Raw genomic sequence first — 21,936 nt, 5'->3', positions numbered from 1 at the left:
AAGGTGTGAAGCGTGTGTGAATGTGTGTGCGAAGTGTGTGTAAGGTGTGTGGGGTTGAGAATAAAAGGAAACATCGAACAAGAAGAAAAATGTGAAACATCAATAAACAGTTTTTCCATGTGGTTTACCTTTTGGTGACACTTCCCACCCTAACACTACCCTTTCCACTGCTGCCACCTCCACCACCACTACCATCATCAGCCCCCCCACCAGTATCAGCTGTGCCACCACCACCACCACCATATTTATATATATTTATTATTAATAATAATAATAATAACAACAACTACAACTACAACAACATCGAAAAATACCTTAGGAATGAGAACCCAGGTTTGAAATCTCCCTAAGACACCAAGACATTCTAATCCCATGTCCGTAGTACCGGAACAGTGGCATCCCAATGCAGAGAAGTAATAGCTCAATCTGGAGAGACACCCTGATGTCCAAGCTATGCACCCAGTCAAGTAACATTACACCAGATGTCCTTCAAAGGATCCCCATTTCGGCTGCTTGTATTCATGATCATTCTCTTTCAGTCATTAATCAACTATTCATGGCCACAGGTAAGGATATGCACAAAAACCAAACTGAAGCTTGCAAGTTTGACTTTTTTTGTTTTGTTTTATGTTTAGGAGTGGTTGTGTGGTAAGTAGTTTGCTTACCAACCACATGGTTCTGGGTTCAGTCCCACTGCATGGCACCTTGGGCAAGTGTCTTCTATAGCCTCCGGCCGACCAAAGACTTGTGAGTAGATTTGGTAGACGGAAACTGAAAGAAGCCTGTCATATATATGTGTGTGTGTGTGTGCATGTATATGTTTGTCTTCCCTAACATCGCTTGACAACTGATGCTCGTGTGTTTACGTCCCTGTAACTTAGCAGTTCGGCAAAAGAGACCGATAGAATAAGTACTAGGCTTACAAAGAATAAGTCCTGGGGTAGATTTGCTCGACTAAAGGCGGTGCTCCAGCATGGCCACAGTCAAATGACTGAAACAAGTAAAAGAGTAAAAGAGGGTAACCTTTCCTTTTCTGAGGATCAAATATTGGAGATTAATAATTATTTGTTTTTTCTTGCAAATGTGTGTCTCTTAATTAGTTAATCTCTTAAATGACCTGTCAGCACAAATGACTCACCAACTCATCTCGTTTCATATAAAGTGGTACAAGGCTTGCTTTCTTTAAATCTTATATTTTTAGGAAGGTGCAAATAAGTTAATCAGGCAATGTGCTTTTATGTTCTGAGATCAAATCTCATGAAGGTATTATCATAAGAATGGATTATGGAGAAATCATTAATTGTTAAAGAATGGAGGATAATCCAACTATTTGATAATTATACTCAGTAGCTTTGGACTGGATTCTCTCTGGTTCTCATATCTTTTGCTTGTTATATATTTGTATGTAAGGCAGTGAACCGGCAGAATCATTAGCATGCTGGGCAAAATGCTTAGTGATTTTTTTCATCCGTCTTTATGTTCTGAGTTCAAATTCCACTGAGGTCAACTTTGCCTTTCATCCTTTCAACAGAGGTCGAACTAATCGACTGACCCCCACCTCCAAAATTTCAGGCCTTGTGCCTAGAGTAAAAAAGATGTTTGCATATGAGGGAAGAGTGTGTGTATGTCTGTGTGTGTGTGTGTGTGTGTGTATATATATGGCTTAGTGGTTAATGTGTTGCACTCAAGATTGTGAGGTCATGGTTTCAATTCTCAGACTGGGAATTGCATAGTGTTCTTGAGCAAAGCACTTAGTTTCATGTTGCTCTGCAGTCATTTTGTCATCTGACACATGGTGCACCTGTACCAGTAACATCGATTTGATGGAAGGGGTGAGCTTATGTGAAAACAAACATTTGATCACCATAAACATATCATCTGATCTGTGTAGTTGTCTTACCTCTAGGAAGAACATTATAAAAATGGACAACCAGATATGTATATATATATATTTATATAGCTTTCTATATATCTATCTCTACATACCTATCTCTCTCTCTCTCTCTCTCTCTCTCTCTATATATATATATATATATAATATATATATATATATTATTTAAAACAGTTTGATTCAGTTCTGTGCTACTTCAAGTTTCACAGACCCCTTATGGGAGCCCAACTCCTTCAGGTTTTTGGAATACCAAATGGGAGACATCCCAGAAGTCCAAAGTGGCTTCATGGATCTCTCCATTTGGCATTCCAGAAGCTTGAAGGAGTTGGGCTCTCATTGGAGGACTGCAAAACTTGATATAGCCTGAAACCAAATCAAACTGCTTTAAATAAACACATGTATTGAGTGCCTTTTTCTTTCATTTGATCATTCACTCGTATGTGTATATGTTCTTTTATTTGTGTATTTGTTTCAGTCATTTGACTGTAGCCATGCTGGAGCACTGCCTTTAGTCGAACAAATTGACACCAGGACCTTTTCTTTGTAAGCCTAGTACTTATTCTATTGGTCTCTTTTGCTGAACCACTATGTGACAGGAATGTAAACACGCTAATGTCGCTTGTCAAGCAATGGTGGTGGGGAACAAACACAGATACACAAACACACACACACATATATACACAAACACACATGACAGGCTTCTTTCAGTTTCCATCTATCAAATCCACTCACAAGGCTTTGGTCAGCCCGAGGCTATAGCAGAAGATACTTGCCCAAGGTGCCGCACAGTGAGACGAGAACCTGGAACCATGTGGTTGGTAAGCAAGCTACTTACCACACAGCCACTCTTATATGTGTGTGTGTGTGTGTGTGCACGTGTACGCATAAGGATGGATGTGTATGTGCACCTGTGTATGTAGATTGTGACTGGTGTGTGTAATCGGTGACTATAACTGTATAATTGAATCTAAATAAATGACATCAATTACTTTAGTAAAGTGAAACAATTGAATCCAATTGAGTTAACGACTTAAGAAGCTTTACCTGTGTGAATGGAGGGTGGCTTAATTCATTGTCTGACCTATGACACACACACTCACACACAAAACTGTTATTACAGCTCAGTGGTTGCTTTTTCTTAATCTGTAATTGTCAGGTATACTACACATGTACACATACACACATGCAAGCATACACATATACATACCTACGTAGTCATACACACACACACACGTACATATATATATATATATATATAATATATATATATATATATATATATGGAAGTGTATAAATATACATGCATGCATACATATATCCACATGCACAAATATGCACACACACATACTTTACACATGCAAGCAAACTTGCATATATATACATACATACACGCACGCACACACACATGTGCATATATATACACACACGCGTACTAAAGTACTTATTCATTGTGACTATGACACACTTAAAACCCATCAACACACATACACAAATGCATGTATTCACATATACACAAGCATTAATAGACATGTTCACTCACATCTACACACACACACACACACATTAATAGACATGCTCACTCCTATCTAAAAACACACACACATATATAAACACACACACCCACTCACTCGCGCGCACACACACATACACACACACACAATGTCAAAATTGTCCTGATAGCTATGTAAAGTATGACCTGCTCTGTCTAACAACCAAATCTCTCCCAGCAATTTCTCCACACACCTGAAATTAGGGGCCAATGCCAGACATAGATAACCTATTTTTTTTTGAGAAGCAGGTCACATAAGATTTAGCTCATTATCAACCAAACGTCACTACTAAACAAAGAAAAAAAAAACAAACAAAACAAATTCAAGGTAATTTTTTTTAAAGGTGTGCCATTCACAAAGCCCCATGGGCCACCGTTTGCCTTGGTGGGTCCAGGTCCGTACATTTTCAGATTTTTATGTTGCAGTACAACATATCACGATGACAAAAGCTGAATCACCATGGTTACAAACTAGATGCATCATTTTATCAGCACTCCCACCCCCACCCCACTATTAGTCTTTGCAGCCTTCTATAGTTGCTTACAAATATCGCATGAACATATATTGATTACAAAATACTTATTAGTTTCTTTGTTAATTAACAGCAATAACGTTATAGATTACTTAGCTTCTATAAACTGGTCTGTTTATTATTTTACCCTTTCGTTAGTGTATTTATTTTGAGATGCTCTGTGTTTCTTTCAATTATTTTAAATATAACAAAGTATCTAGTAAAAGAACTTAGTTATCATTCAGCTAGTGTTAGGAACATAAATTGTGAATAAGGTTTGGTGGAAGATTTTAATTCAGAACTTTGGAAAACAAAACATTTGTACTCAGAGCCAGAGGTGGTTTCAGGTGGGTTGGTATCAAAAGGGTTAATTTGCAGATTTTGTTTCACACAGTTGTTTGGACTTGTTAGAAATAGCAGTCAACTCTTGTAGAAATTGAAAACACATTTGACTGAATATCTTTAATCCTTTTGTTACCATATTTCTGTTGAGATGCGCTGTGTTTCTTTCAATTATTTTAAATATAAGAAAGAATTTAGTAAAAGAACTTAGTTATCATTCAGCTAGTGTTAGGAACATAAATTGTGACTAAGGTTTGGTGGAAGATTTTAATTCAGAACTTTTGAAAACAAAACATTTGCACTACATAGCCAGAGGTGGTTTCAGCTGGGCTGGTATTGAAAGGATTAATATGGCACCAACATGAGTGCTTTTAACCCTTTTGTTACCATATTTCTGTAGAGATGTTCTGTGTTTCTTTCTATTAATTTTGAATTTAACAAAGAATTTAGTAAAAAAACTTAGTTATCCTTAAGCTAGTGTTAGGAACATAAATTGTGACTAAGGTTTGGTGGAAGATTTTAATTCAAAACTTATGAAAACAAGACATTTGTACTCAGAGCCAGAGCCAGTTTCTGTCGGGTTCGTAATGAAAAGGTTAAAGGACAATTCTTTTATTAAAAAAAGATAAGGGAAGAATAATTTTAGAATAATTACAATTTAGGTTATATTTTTTAATGAATTTCTAGAATATGCAAGAGAGACCAAATTTGTTCTTAGATCAACTTACATGTGTAAATAACATGATTTAATGTCCATGTTACACAAAGGCATGGGTTGGACATATCTCTTTCTACTTCTCTCTTAATACACACAGATATAATATATAAACATACATTTATTTATACATAAACATATATACATATGCACGTATATGTTTGTGTATAGATATGAGTGTGTGTGTATATATATATATATATATGAACATATAACTGTGCATATGTGTATGCCTATACATACATACAATAATGTATAATATATATATACATACATGCATATATGTATAATATGTATATACACACACACACACACATATATACACTCACATATACATACATATAAATACACATATACCACACATATACATACAGGTACTTTTTGGTTATCTCACCCCCCATTAAAAAATTGGGTAACCCCCCCCCCATTTTATGAAAAATATCAGTACTTTTGGTTATTTCCCTCAGCTAAAAGAATTGTTTAACCCTTAATAAAACAAAGAAAGAAAAATTAATGAATTAACAAACATGAAAACAGAAAAAAAAAATAAAAAAGGAAAACTGAAAAGATTAAACATCTTATTGAATCTAACAACATTTTTATAAATCATACCATGCCTATTGAGGGGAACTAAAATCAACTATGTGTTGTAGTTTTGAATCAAAAGGATCTAACACATATACTCTCTTTTACTCTTTTACTTGTATCAGGTGTTTGACTGCGGCCATGCTGGAGCACCGCCTTTTAGTCGAGCAAATCGACCCTGGGAATTATTCTTTGTAAGCCCAGTACTTATTCTATCAGTCTCTTTTGCTGAACCGCTAAGTGACGGGGACGTAAACACACCAGCATCGGTTGTCAAGCAATGCTAGGGGGACAAACACAAACACACACACATACTCTTTTTTTACTTGTTTCAGTCAGTTGACTGCGGCCATGCTGGAGCACCGCCTTTTAGTCGAGCAAATCGACCCTGGGAATTATTCTTTGTAAGCCCAGTACTTATTCTATCAGTCTTTTTTGCCGAACTGCTAAGTGACGGGGACGTAAACACACCAGCATCGGTTGTCAAGCAATGCTAGGGGGACAAACACAAACACACACACATATATATATATATATATACATATATACGACAGGCTTCTTTCAGTTTCCGTCTACCAAATCCACTCACATGGCATTGGTCGGTCCGAGGCTATAGCAGAAGACACTTGCCCAAGATGCCACGCAGTAGGACTGAACCCGATACCATGTGGTTGGTTAGCAAGCTACTTACCACACAGCCACTCCTGCGCCTACGTATATATGTATCTATTATATAAAATCCTTTCTGTGTGTATGTGTGTGTGTCTTCTAGGATCTCGGGCATCCTCCATCCGATTGCGCTCAAATTTGACATGTAGATACCGAAGGTATCAGGGCATGTATATGTCTTGAAAAAATTACAAAAATTGATTCCAGGTGAGAATGCGATAGATAAAGCCGTGGGAACGTGCATTTGTAAACCAAGTACATCAGCTGTTGTGATCGATACTATGCGTACATGGGAAAAATGCATGTGCAGTTTGCGTAAAAAAAAGCCGGCTGGCTTGAAATAATGCCACAAAATGGGACGGTTGGACAAGTTGTTTTGAGAAAATTTGGTTTAAATGTTTGCCAACTCAGCACCATCCATTGGATGGGGTGGGGGTGGGGGGTTTGCTCGTATATATACATATATATATATATTTCTGTGAGAGTATATGTGTATGTGTATATATGTATATATATTTATGTGTATGTGTATATATATTTATGCATATGTGTATATATATATTTATGTGTATGTGTATATATGTATATATATTTATGTATCCTTCTTGTGACACTTGTGAAGACCTGTTGAGACAAGTGAAAATCAAAATCAAAACAAATCAAAATAGATGAACATTAATGGAATTTGTATCTTTGTGGTACCAGTGCCGGTGGCACACAAGAAAACCATCCGAACGTGGCCGTAGCCAGTACCGCATCGACTGGCCTCCGTGCTGTGGGCACGTAACAAACACCATCCGATCGTGGCCGTTCGCCAGCCTCATCTGGCACCTGTGTTGGTGGCACATAAAAACACCATCCGAGCGTGGCCGTCTGCCAGCCTCGTCTGGCACCTGTGTCGGTGGCACATAAAAAACACCATCCGAGCGTGGCCGTTCGCCAGCCTCGTCTGGCACCTGTGTCGGTGGCACATAAAATCACCCACTACACTCTCAAAGTGGTTGGCGTTAGGAAGGGCATCCAGCTGTAGAAACACTGCCAGATCTGACTGGCCTGGTGCAGCCTTCGGGCTCCCCAGACCCCAGTTGAACCGTCTAACCCATGCTAGCATGGAAAGCGGACGTTAAATGATGATGATGATGATGTATATGTGTATGAAGGAATTGTTGGACTGTAAAAAAATTAATTCAAGTGTTTATGTGTTATGAGCATTAGCCATTCAACTATATATCAATTACATTAAAAATTAAAAAAAAAACAACAAAATTATAATTATCAAAATAATTAAATAGAATTTACAACTATCGAAATATATTTCTATACACCTCAAATAATATCAATCCAAACTCGTTTATGTCTAAGACAATCTTTCGCTATTATAATAACATACAACAACAATATATATGTATATAATTAAGTATCAGGATCTTACTTAAACTAGAAATTGTAATAAAACATGTAAAAAGATATAAATGATAATTATACATTTAATATATAATAATTCTTATTTAAGTAACTTCTAATCTCATTACGTCTAAAAAAACTAGTAATATTTTGATATCCATTATTATAGCCTAAATCAATATCTATGGGTTATTTTTGTAGAAGTGTAGCTCTAAATTTATCTTCATATTTATTATGGAATTCTCCTTACGATAAATTAAATAAACAAAGAATTTTTTTTAAAGTTCTATTCATATTTATTGCAGAATTCTCCCTCCAATAAACAATAAATATAGAATACTTTTTATTAGTTACTATAAACAACTTTTTTTGTATCAATAACTTTAAATAAATAGAAGGGTTATATATTAAAAATATAATTATCATTTATATATAGTTTTAAAAGGGTTACTGTATTTTCTGACATACAAGTAGAATTTTTCAGACTAAAATTTACAACCAAAAAGAAGTAGGTCAACTTATAAACCAAGACAACTTTGGAGGACCAAAAATTCCATGTAAAATACAGGATTTAGAAAGATAATGACAATATTTGAACGTTTACACTATATACTGCCTTGACTTGTTTTCTGGAAAATACTGTACGCATGCATGAGCCAATGCAGGAAACCTCTAGACCAGTGGTTCTCAAACTGGGATCTGTGGTCCCCTAGGACCCTGCAAAGTGATTTTAGGGGATCACAACGGGACACTGAAGGATCATGAAACTGGGGTGACTCAAGACAGTTAAGTTTTAAAATTTCAAAACTTTACATTTTTTGCATGCTATTATACAATTTTTGCCATTGGCCTCAAAAACCCACACCACAACTACACATCTACTAATCACACTTGTTGTACAACAAGTGTGACTGGCTGATCAGAAATATGTGGATATAATGACTGATAGTATATGTGCTGTTGGTAGTTTTCGTTTCTCATTTGTTTTGTAACCAATTGATCAATTGATTTCCCATATTTTCATGTGCATTTATTGTATCCTAATAGGGCATCACCTGGATCAAGTTGTGGTTTTTGGGGTTGTGGGTCTATGGGCAGTGTGGTTCACAGTCCAGAAATTATGGTACACATGTAATTTTTTTCCATGTTGATTATCCTACATTTTATAGGGGCCTATGAATCATCAAAAAACTGTAAGGGGACCAGCATGTAAAATTTTTTGACAAGTTTGAGAACCACTGCTCTAGAGACAGTTGATAGACCTGATAGAAATGACCAAATAAGGCGGTGAGCTGGCAGAAACATTAGCACGCTAGGTGAAATGCTTAGCGGTATTTTGTCTACCGTTACATTCTGAGTTCAAATTCCGCTGAGGTCGACTTTGCCTTTCATCCTTTTGGGGTCAATAAATTAAGTACCAGTTACACACTGGGCTCGATGTAATCGACTTTATCCGTTTGTCTGTCCTTGTTTGTCCCTTCTATGTTTAGCCCCTTGTGGGCAATAAAGAAATAAGAAATGGCCAAATCTCTTTCAGATTGCCCGCCTTCAGTATTATATATATGTACATATAGTATTTTCTGGTATACAAGTCGAGTTTTGGCAGACTGAAATTTACAACCAAAAATGGTAGGTTAACTTTATATACAAAGACAACTTTGGAGGAGCAAAAATTCCATGTGAGACGCAGCATGTGGAAAGATAGAGACAATGTTTGAATGTTTACATTATAATTATTACATTAGCTTGTATGCAGGAAAATATAGCATGGACTGACAAAGGAAACATCTACATGGCCACTAGCCTTGTTAGAAATAGTAGCTAAATCTCTTCCAAATTACACCCTTCTGTCTCCACATATCTACATACTAATTTTTAGTCAGATTTTTCTGACCAAAATTTACAACCAAAAAAGGTAGATTCCTTGTGAAATGCATCAGGATTTGGAGAGACAGTGATGATGGTTGAATGTTTACAATACAAACTACATCAACTTGTATGCCAGAAAATATGAAGACAAGATCGCCTTTGCTGGAATGCCTTTGATGATGGGTGCACTGGATTGGAGCTGACCCATGGTTTAACAACAACTTTATTTAAAAGGAAAAAACAAAACAAAACAGAAACTTACTGAGGGTTGTATATGGAACTTCATGGCACTTATCCTCCTGGCATACTTCTGCTTTCCATGGATATTTCCAGATTCCGTAGTAATAATAAATCTGCAAGTTGTGGTTCTCTTTTATTGATCGCCACCAGGTTGGCAGGAAAAGTCCAACAAATTGCAAACCTGTGGCTACCACTGTCAAAATAGCTGAGGCCGAAATATACACAATCATGTTTTTATGTTTTATTTTACCTTTTTTTAAAAATATCAATTAATATTGGGGGCCTCTATATATACATTCGTACATATCTATATATGTAAGGTTTGGTCTTTATTTAATATAACAATGAGGGTGCTATGTAGGGTTGTGTAGGGTATGTATGTGTGTTATGGAGAGGTAATTTTTAGTATAGATGGAAATAGATAATTATGAATATGCATAATATATAGGTTGTTGTGATTATATATATGTGTATTTATATGTGTGTGTGTGTGTAATGTTAGATTTGTATTTATGCAGATCTTACAAGATCTATCCTTATGTTGTTTGTGCATACGTTTTCCTTTGATATTAAACAGTTTGAACAGCAGGTATTTGCAAGTAGATTATATGCTGATTATCACTGCTAGATTAGGATCATTATCTGTGGAGTTTTAAGCTCTTTCAAACGATTTAGATTTTTTTCCTGCAAAACAAAAAAGAAAAAAAATGACGTTAATAAAAATGGTTTCACATTTTGGTACAAGGCAAACAATTTTGTGGCAGGGGTTAAGTTGAGTACATCAGCTCCAGTGATTGTTCCTTTCTTGAGCCATACCAGGCTCATGAATACTGGTTGCCTGGTTTCAATGGCGTAAATATTCCCCACCTGGACGGGATGCTGGTCCATCACAAGTTTGCTCATTTTCACCAGCTGAATGGACTGAAGCAATGTGAAATGAAGTGTTTTGCTCAAGAACACAACTCATCACCCAGTCCAGGAATCGAAACCACAATCTTACAATCATGATTCTGACACCCTAACCACAAAGCCACATGCCTCTACACAGCTCCAGTGATTAACTGGTAATTTATTTAATCAACCCTGAAAGAATGAAAAGAGGCAAAGTCAACCTTGGCAGAATTTGAACTCAGAATGCAATGACATGAAATGCTGCAAAGAATTTTGCCTGGAATTTTAATGATTCTGCCAGCTCGTCACCTTATATGATGATGATGATGATGATGATAATAATAACTGCCCTGATGCAGTAACAGGCAGTGGCTCTCATGGCTTCTGATCTTAACTGATTGGAGGTGTTATCATGTACATTATTTTGTCTTGGTATAAAAGATGGGCTACAGCAAATATTCTGCTCCATACCACAGATTTGCTAGTCATTTGTTTGACCTTAACCAGTTGAGCATGTCCCATAGAGGCTGACGATATGTGCATCTCTGATCACGAGCAGAAGTAGTGGGGGAGCATCATAGCCATGTGTTGAGAGGAATTCTTTGGTGTTTGATAATTCATTTCTGGAAACGTGTGTTTCATTCAACATCCTTAAACAACTCTTATTCAAAGACCTTTTGAGCAGGATGGGTTACTACCCGCTGAAGAAAATTCTAACTGGTCCTATCTGCAAGGTCATGCACTGTTTATCTTGGTATGAGATCACCATGTTGCGCACATATGATTGTGACGCATGTGTCTAGTGCACCCTTATCAGACAAGTAGTCATGATAGGTATATTGGGCTTTGTATATTGTACCCCAGTATCACTTTGATGGCATGTGCTGCTCTCTCATTAATAATAATGGTTTCAAATTTTGCCACAAGGACAACAACTTTGGGGGAGAGGACTAGTCAATTACATCGACTCCAGTATTTCACTGGTACTTAATTTATCAACCCTGAAAGGATGAAAGGCAAAGTCAACCTTGGCAGAATTTGAACTATGACGTTGCGGTAGACAAAATACCACTAAGCATTTCACCTGGCATGCTAATGATTGTGCCAGCTTGCCACCTTGATGATAATTATGAAATGTTTTCTTCATTATATATGATAACAATAACAATTATAATTTTTATCAGATTAGCTTTTTATATTTACAAAACATGTTATAGAACAAGCAGTGATGTTATACAAAATACGTTTTTTTTTAATTCCTTTCAGTCATTTGACTGTGGCCATGCTGGAGCACCACCTTCAGTTGAACAAATCGATCTCAGGACTTATTTTTTTGTAAGCCTAGTACTTATTCATATTGGTCTCTATTGCCGAATTGCTAAGTTATGGGGATGTAAACACAGCGACATCAGTTGTGAAGCAATGGTGGGGGGGACAAACACAGTGACATCAGTTGTCAAGCAATGGTGGGTGGGGGACAAACACAGACAGACACAGACACACACACACACACATATATGACAGGATTCTTTCAGTTTCCGTCTACCAAATCCACTCACAAAGCTTTGGTCAGCTCGAGGCTATAGTAGAAGACACTTGCCTGAGGTGCCACACAGTGGGACTGAACCTGGAACCATGTGGTTGGTAATCAAGCTACTTACCCCACAGCCACTCCTACACATATGTATATAAATTTGATATAATTACATTGACTAATACCCGGACCAACACAAATATAAGTAAATGAATCATCACCATCATCATTCTTTAATGCCTGTTTTCCATGTTGGCATAAATTGGTTGGTTTGATAGGATTTGGTAAACTGCAGACACGTACTGAGCTCCAGTGTCAGATTTGACATGGTTTCTACAGCTGGATGCTCTTCCAACAGCCAACAACTTTACGGTGTGTACTGCGTGCTTTTTTTTTTTTGGTGGCACCAGCACCAGTGAGGTTGCTGAGTCAGTTGCAAGACAGAAGAGTGGTATGGAGACGAACCAGAAACCTTGATAGAAAATATAAATTATAGATTGTATGGAATTTGCTTCATTAAGAGGAAGCAAGAAAACCAAATATTTTTGTTGAGGATAAAATTAACAAGGCAGATAGCAAAGAAAAGGGGGAAAAAATTGAGAACTATCACAATGCAGTCAAAGAAGTGAAGTGGCTGTACCCCTGGTAGGGTGGCTGAATGGGTGCTATGCCTTGCCAAAAGGCAACTTTCAACTAGGCAGGGAATGGACACAGAAATGGATTAGCTAGTAAGCAAAATAAGTATGTGCTTAGGGCATCTAGGGGCACCACAGAAATGGTAGATGGTTTATGGCACAGAGCAGGAACCAAAATCGTTTAAGTGCATAGGACCTCTATGGGTCTTAATCCGGACCTGCATACTCATCAAACTGCGAGGTATTTTCGAAATACCTGCATACCTGTATTTTCAAAATACCTGCATCCGGTATTACAGAGATGATAATACCCATGTTTGGAGACATGTGGGTTAGTGGTTAGGGTGCTTCGCTCACAATCACAAGGTTGCGAGTTCAATTCCTGGTGGCTATTTGTGTCCTTGAGCAAGACCCTTTATTTTACATACCTCCAGTTCCAGTCCACTCAGTGTTATTGTCTGTCTGTCTGTCCCCCACCTTTGCTTGACAACCAAAGTTGGTGTGTTAATCTCTCCATAACTAAGCAGTTCAGCACAAGAGGCCGATAGAATAAGTACTGGGCTTACAAATAATAAGTCCTGGGGGTCAATTTCTTTGAATAGAAAACCTTTCAAATCGGTACTCCAGCTTGGCTGCTATCAAAAAAATACAGATTTACAGTTTATATATATATATATATATATATATTACACTGAATCATTTGCCAGGAAATGCCATAAGTAAATAAAAAATAACAATTGGAGGAGTTTGGAGTAGTTACAAAAGTAACAGGTGCCTGGTGCATGTGTGAGGTGAGTGCATACATATTAGACCTATACTCACGCACACACATAAAACTCAATAGGAAATTGTATGTTATGTGAAATACATAGGAGCGGTGCGAAAGAACTGGTTTCCTTATGACTAGTATTTCATTTATTCCTTGTCGATATAGGTGCAAACAAACATAGCCCTGTACACACACCAAACCACACTATGCAATCACGTACGTAAATATGTACATACATACATATATATATATACACGCATACATACATGTACATATATATATATATATATATATATATGTGTGTACATATATGTATGTGTGTTCTTTTATTTGTCATTTGACTGCAGACATGCTGGAGCACCGCCTTTAGTCGAACAAATTGACCCCAGGACCTATTCTTTGTAAGCCTAGTACTTATTCTATCTGCCTCTTTTGCCGAACCACTAAGTGACGGGGATGTAAACACACCAGCATCGGTTGTCAAGTGATGGTGGGGGACAAACACACACACACACCTATATATATATATGATGGGCTTCTTTCAGTTTCTGTTTTCCGAATCCACTCAAGGCTTTGGTCGGCCCAAGGCTATAGTAGAAGACACTTGCGCAAGGTGTCATGCAGTGTGACTGAACCCAGAACCATGTGGTTGATAAGCACTCTTCTTACCATACAGCCACTCCTGTGCCTATACACACACACACACACACACACACAAGCACTAAACGTTTTGTAGCTGGGAACAAACTAGTGGGAAGAGTGAAACGGAGAAAAAGATATAAGGTGAAAGAAAAAAATTTGGCTGAGTGGTAGGAAATTTGCTTCCCACCCACATGGTTCCGGGTTCATCACCATGTGACACTTTGGATACGTGTCTTCTACTATAGCCTCAGGCCAACCAAAAGCCTTGTGAGTGGATTTGGCAGACGGGACCTGAAAGAAGCCTGTCATATGATGTGTGTATGCATGTATATATGTATGTGTGTGTGTGTGTGTTTGTGTGTGCGTGTGTGTTTGTGTGTGTGTGTGTGTGCTCCACCACCATTTGACAACCGGTGTTGATGTGTTTATGTTCCTGCAACCTGGCGGTTCAGCAAAAGGGACTGATAGAATAAGTGCCAGGATTATGAAAAATAAGTCCTGGGGTTGATACATTCGATTAAACATTCAATGCGGTGCCTCAGCATGGCCACAGTCAAATGACTAAAACAAGGAAAAGACAAAAGATATATGTGTGTGTGTGTTTGGATACTATAGCGTAGGGCTGACCAAAGCCCTGAGTGGATTTGGTAGACTGAAACTGAAAGAAGCACATTGGCACGTAAAAAGCACCATCTGATCGTGGCCATTTGCCAGCCACGTCTGGCACCTGTGCCGGTGGCATGTAAAAAGCACCCACTACACTCATGGAGTGGTTGGCGTTAGGAAGGGCATCCAGCCGTAGAAACATTGCCAGATCAGACTGGGCTGGGTGCAGCCTTCTGGCTTCCCAAACCCCAATTGAACTGTCCAACCCATGCTAGCATGGAAAGCGGACGCTAAATGATGATATATATATATATATATATATATATATATATATTATATTATGTGCTCTTTGTTATTGTCCTCAAAAGGTTGGATCATTATAAAGTCCACCCAGCATTGCAGTGTAATTTCTTTATCAGTACAGACACAACTATCAATACAATCTACACATACTCTCAACCTTCTTCTGTCAACTGGCTACTGGTCTATTTATAATGGCTGGATACTACCACTTTTTACTGGGAGGGTGTACAGTTTCACTATACAACAGCCTGAAGATCGGTAACTCGGGGAGTTGCACCAAGTTCCAAATTAGACTGGAACCTCGTACAACTCCTTGGCTTACCAGTTTTCAGTCAAACCATCCAGCATGGAAAGGAAACGTTAAACGATGATGATGATTTATATATACAAAGTAGAAATCGAAAATTAATTTCTTAACATTATCTATAATTAGTATGCCAACATTTACATATTGTGTTACACAAAAAAATCGTAATATTTTAACATAGTTATATATCTAGCCATTGTTTATATATATATATATATATATATATATATATATATATAAAGAGAGAAAGAGAGAGAGAGAAATATTTTGTGATATATATCTATTAATATTTTGGATTATGCATAATGAAAAATTCAGTACCTGAGTGAATCAGCATTCCAGTGAACAGATAATTATATATATATAAATACATATATACATAATGTGTGTGTGAATGTGTATATAAATAAATGTTAGTAGTTAAGGTGATGTCACTAGTTGTACTAATTCTAAACCGGTTTCAACAGTAAATTGCTACAAAGTGACTCGCTACGTTTTAACAATCACCGTGGCAAACAAAGAGCAAATGTTCTATAATTATATTGACATTAACAATTTATTAAGTTTGTTCATTGCTGAAGTGGCTGAATAACATCTTAGACGTTAGCAACAGTTCACGACATTGTCTTGTAGATAACAACCATCTTCCATAATATGGTGGTTGTAGGGCTGATCTGATGGGTGGCTGATCCGATGTGGTTGCCCCACAACCAGTTAAACTCTGTGTGTGTTTGGTCCTGTAGTTTCTGTTTTATCATAAAGTAATTAATAGCAATAGAAACAGTTTCAATACCAAACGGTAATGTCGTGTTAGAACGCAGAATATTGCAATAGCTATCCTGGTTCAGTGGTTAGAGTGTCAAACACGCAATCATGGGGTAATGAGTTCGATTCCTGGACCAGCTGTGTGTTGTGTAATTTCTTGAATGGTGTGTTATAAAAACCTATCCTCTCATTCACTCTTTCAGCTTATACTGGTATGACCTCCCCACACGGTCACAAAACATGCAGGCAGCTTTAAATGTTGGTGACATCAAATTCACACTTTCTCTCACTTGTCACCTGACTCTTCTTGTGCAACGACTTTGACCCACCAATTAAATTGCTAGGAAACCTGGCGCCTCGGTGATAAACTTCAAGTAATACCTACCAAACCTATCGTCTCCCTTCTTACCACCAACACTGGCAGACAACGCTGGCGACAAGGAGGTAGTTGGTTACTAATGAGAACTTGACACATTCAGAACACACAAAGAAGATATCATAAGGAAGATAAAACAATGCACAAACAATGTGAAATCAAAGTTTCCACATTTGGCCAACAGAAAATGATTAGTGGTATTTCGTCTGCCAAAGGCAGCGAGCTGGCAGAAACGTTAGCACGCCGGGCAAAATGCGTAGCCGTATTTCGTCTGCCTGGTACGTTCTGAGTTCAAATTCCGCTGAGGTTGACTTTGCCTTTCATCCTTTTGGGGTTGATAAATTAAGTATCAGTTATGCACTGGGGTCGATATAATCGACTTAATCCATTTGTCCTCTCTGTGTTTAGCCCCTTGTGAGTAGTAAAGAAATAGATATTTCGTCTGCCGTTACATTCTGAGTTCAGATTCCGCTGAGGTCAACTTTGCCTTTCATCCTTTTGGGGTTGATAAATTAAGTACCAGTTACGCACTGGGGTCGATATAATCGACTTAATCCATTTGTCTGTCCTTGTTTGTCCTCTCTGTGTTTAGCCCCTTGTGGGTAGTAAAGAAATAGGTATTTCGTCTGCCATTACATTCTGACTTCAGATTTCACTGAGGTTGACTTTGCCTTTCATCCTTTTGGGGTCAATAAATTAAGTACCAGTTATGCACCGGGGTCGATGTAATCGAGTTAATCCCTTTGTTTGTCCCCTCTATGTTTAGCCCCTTGTGGGCAATAAAGAAATAAGAAAGCAATACTAACAAGACACAGAGAAACCTTGGTTAATGAATTTAATATGTTTCTGAAGGCCTGTTGATACCTGAAATGTTTGTAAACCAAAACTATTTTCCCCCAGAGGAAATCCAAGAGAAAGCACGGTGAATATGAGCAGGGATGTGCACTGAGTGAAAGCTAAACAGCAACTCATGTTCTCCCTGTGATACTCCCAGCTTGTTGCCAGATTGTGTGTTTGTTACTTGAGATGTTTTGTTTGGGAAAAAAAAATGTTCATTAACTAATTTGGTAGTGATGAGAGGCATTCATAAACTAACATTCCACTGTACAGTAGATCCATCATGGGTTAGGCTACTTGTGCCTGGGCCCTCAATATCTGCTAAACAATCCACGATCTCTTGGGGCTATAAAGCTACAGTAACACCCCCTCCCCAATGTGGTTAGCCATGATAAGATGGCTTCTATACTTTACATTATCGAGCGATTACTGTTTCAATCTCATTCTGAAATTTAATAATCCTAAATAAACGGCAAAGAACACAAAACAATTCCCTATGCATCATTAGTAGTTTGTTAATATTTACTGTATATTCCAGCTTACAAGTCAACATAGTATATAGCCTAAACAATGGAACATCATTGCTATCTTCCCAGATCCTGCTGCATTTCACATGGAGTTTCTGATCCTCCAAAATTGTTTTGGTGTATAAGTCGACCAACCTTTTTTGGGCTATAAATTTTGGTCTGAAAACTAATTTATATGCTGGAAGATACAGTATGTACACATATAAAACCAAAGAGTGCAATCTAAAAGACATTTAGTTGCTATTTCTAACAGGTGTAGCTACCATACAGAGGTTTCCTTCATTAGTTCATACATGCAGAGACCCCCTTCAGTCAAGACTGACCATGGGATTGCACCTAGAAAGTTACCATCCCAGGCCTAAGTCTGGGCAAGGTTGTTTATGGAAGACCAGCAGTCACTCATGCATACCGGCCTCCCCTCTTCATGCCACCGGTGTTATCCAAGGGAAAGGTAAAAGCTGACACAGCTTGGCACCTGTGACGTCGCAACTCATTTCTACAGCTGAGTGAATTGGAGAAATGTGAAATAAAGTGTCTTGCTCAAGAACACAACACATAGCCCGGTCCGGGATTCAAACTCACAACCTCACAATTATAAGCTCGATGCTCTAACCACTGAGCCATGCACCATCATACATGCAGTATATTCCAGCATCCAAGTTAACATAGCATGTAGCGTAAAGATGAAATATAAGTAAACCAACCTCTTTTAGTTGTAAACTTAGGTCTGAAAATCTCCACTTGTCTGCAAGAAAATACAGCATGATTCAACGCTTGATGATGGAGTTGTATTGAATGGTTCTCAGACAAACACGAAATGAAACGAGGAAGATAGATGTCGGAGTTGCACCTCGTTATTTGATCAACTACTTGCATGGTAGCAGACTGCTGATTTAGGACTACGTAACAACAACAACAACACAGAGGATCACAGGAGGGTATCCTTTACATGATTTCTAAATGTGACAGCCAAATCTCCCTCAAATCATTACTGAACTCTCTTTGAATGTTCACATTGGATACTCTTTACTCTTTTAATTGTTTCAGTCATTTGACTGCGGCCATGCTGGAGCACCGCCTTTAATCGAGCAATTCGACCCCGGGACTTATTCTTTTGTAAGCCCAGTACTTATTCTATTGGTCTCTTTTGCTGAACCGCTAAGTAACGGGGACATAAACACACCAGCATCGGTTGTCAAGCAATGCTAGGGGGACAAACACAGACACACAAACACGCATATATATACATACATATATCCGACGCGCTTCTTTCAGTTTCCGTCTACCAAATCCACTCACATGGCTTTGGTCGGCCTGAGGCTATAGTAGAAGACACTTGCCCAAGGTGCCACGCAGTGGGACTGAACCCGGAACCATGTGGTTGGTAAACAAGCTACTTACCACACAGCCACTCCTGAATGAGGTCTTATATGTCAAAGAGCAAAAAATGTTGTCAATGGAAGGTCTTTGGTTAAGGCTCAGTCTACCCGGCTAGGGCTGGTTTGGGAGTGGACAATGACACTTAGATACACAACATAAACATCCTACCTTTAATTGTATTTTAATATCCCACTTGGTTATGAAGCTTACTACAAGCATCTGTAGTATCATCATCATCATCGTTTAATGTCCGCTTTCCGCGCTAGCACGAGTTGGACGGTTCGACCGGGGTCTGGGAAGCCAGGGGCTGCTCCAGGCTCCAGTCTGATCTGGCAGAGTTTCTACGGCTGGATGCCCTTCCTAACGCCAACCACTCCGTGAGTGTAGTGGGTGCTTTTTACGTGCCACCTGCACAGGTGCCAGTGGGGGTCCGGCATCGGCCACGTTCGGATGGTGCTTTTTATGTGCCACCGGCACAGAAGCCAGTCGGGGCGACGCTGGCATCGGCCACGTTCAGATGGTGCTTTTTATGTGCCACCGGCACAGAAGCCAGTCGGGGCGGCGCTGGCATCGGCCACGTTCAGATGGTGCTTTTTATGTGCCACCGGCACAGAAGCCAGTTGGGGCGGCGCTGGCATCGGCCACGTTCGGATGGTGCTTTTTATGTGCCACCGGCACAGAAGCCAGTCGGGGTGGCGCTGGCATCGGCCACGTTCAGATGGTGCTTTTTATGTGCCACCGGCACAGAAGCCAGTCGGGGCGGCGCTGGCATCGGCCACGTTTGGATGGTGCTTTATATGTGCCACCGGCACAGGTATCACAACTACTGTTTCCATTGATATTTATTTCGATGTTCATACACACACACAACCACCACAACATAGCACTCCCTCTCATACAAATGCACTACTCACAACCCTAACAATCACATGCATACATACACGTATACACAAATTCACACAGGCCAATTATGCACACATCTGCCACTGAAAAACCATGTGCTTTTCTCCTCACTGTTCATTCCTTCCTCTTTCTCCTCTTCTCTGAACTTTCTCACACTATCCAACAAAGAGCAAAGCTCAAAAATGTCATATTATGCTTTTAATTTCTTCTCTAAACCTTTCGCTGAGCGCCAAACTAACAGATTCACCATGTATATCTACTGTCCTTTTGACCTTTGTCGGTTTTTTTTGCTTTTGAACACACCATTTGTTACAGATTTACAATTGTATTACACACATACACACACACACACACATTTACACAATGTTTGTTTTTATGTCAAGTTATAATAAAAACAATTTTACATTAAACTGAAGGATTACACAATACTTTCTGGAGATTACAAATTTCTTCTTCCCTAAGAGTACTCTTGACAGAGACTTCAACATTTAAGTCTGCTCAGCCTATATAAATATATATGTGTGGGTGTGTGTGTATTCTCTTTCTCTTTTACTTGTTTCAGTCATTTGACTGCGGCCATGCTGGAGCACCGCCTTTAATCGAATTTAAAGTGGAATTGTGAGTGGATTTGGTAGACGGAAACTGAAAGAAGCCTGTCGTATATATGTATATATATATATATATATATATATATATATATATATATATATATGTGTGTGTGTGTATATGTTTGTGTGTTTGTGTTTGTCCCTCTAGCATTGCTTGACAACCGATGCTGGTGTGTTTACGTCCCCGTCACTTAGCGGTTCGGCAAAAGAGACCGATAGAATAAGTACTGGGCTTACAAAGAATAAGTACCGGGGTCGATTTGCTCGATTAAAAGGCGGTGCTCCAGCATGGCCGCAGTCAAATGACTGAAACAAGTAAAAGAATAAAAGAGTATACATAAATGTAAATATACATAAAAGTACATGTAAATAAAACCCAGGACATGAACTCTGGAAATGGCTGTAGAAACTGTATTATATATCTTGTATACAATTTATATATTCTTAAAATACACATCGAATTTTATGGATCTTTTAATTGAAGCTCTTAACCTCTCCTAATTTTAGTACAGAAAACTTTTTATCAGTTTTCTTTTTCTCACACTTCCTTCCATATGTATCCCACATTAATTATATTTGTATGTATTTTTATGCAGATCTATATATATTCTTTTATTCTTTTACTTGTTTCAGTCATTTGACTGTGGCCATGCTGGAGCACCACCTTTAGTCGATTGAGCAAATCGACCCCAGGACTTATTCTTTGTAAGCCTAGTACTTATTCTATCGGTCTCTCTTGCCAAACTGCTAAGGTATGGGGAAGTATACACACCAGCATCGGTTGTAAAGTGATGTTGGACACACACACATATATATATATACACACACACACACACAATGTTAAAGAATAACAAGTACTCTACAAATGTATTGATAATTCTTCAGTTTAATATAAATTTGTAATAATACATACAAATGTATGTGTGTATGTGTACATATGTATGTATATATATATATATGTGTGTGTATATATATGTATGTGTATGTTAGCTCCTGCACGCATTTTTTTTCTCCTTGTTTCTTTTCTGTGTATCTTTCTGTTGAAGAGCGTAGGCTCGAAGCGTAAAATACTTGTTT

General features: G+C 38.3%; 1 protein-coding gene across 2 annotated transcripts in view; it reads right to left on the bottom strand.

Annotated features, from left to right (window-relative positions):
* LOC115223388 overlaps positions 1-21,936 on the bottom strand; it is an 81,924-nt gene that overhangs the window by 39,224 nt on the left and 20,764 nt on the right. For both annotated transcript variants that reach the window (XM_029793900.2, XM_029793899.2), the window contains exon 2: positions 9,799-10,460. In XM_029793900.2, the coding sequence (XP_029649760.1) occupies positions 9,799-10,006 (208 nt within the window). In that variant the 5' untranslated portion in view covers positions 10,007-10,460. The remainder of the gene's footprint in view (positions 1-9,798; positions 10,461-21,936) is intronic.

The sequence above is a fragment of the Octopus sinensis genome, linkage group LG23 (assembly GCF_006345805.1).
Source record: "Octopus sinensis linkage group LG23, ASM634580v1, whole genome shotgun sequence".
In the NCBI taxonomy this organism is placed as follows: domain Eukaryota; kingdom Metazoa; phylum Mollusca; class Cephalopoda; order Octopoda; family Octopodidae; genus Octopus; species Octopus sinensis.
The sequence above is the reverse complement of the archived record's forward strand: the minus strand, read 5'-3'. Positions and strand labels throughout refer to the sequence as shown.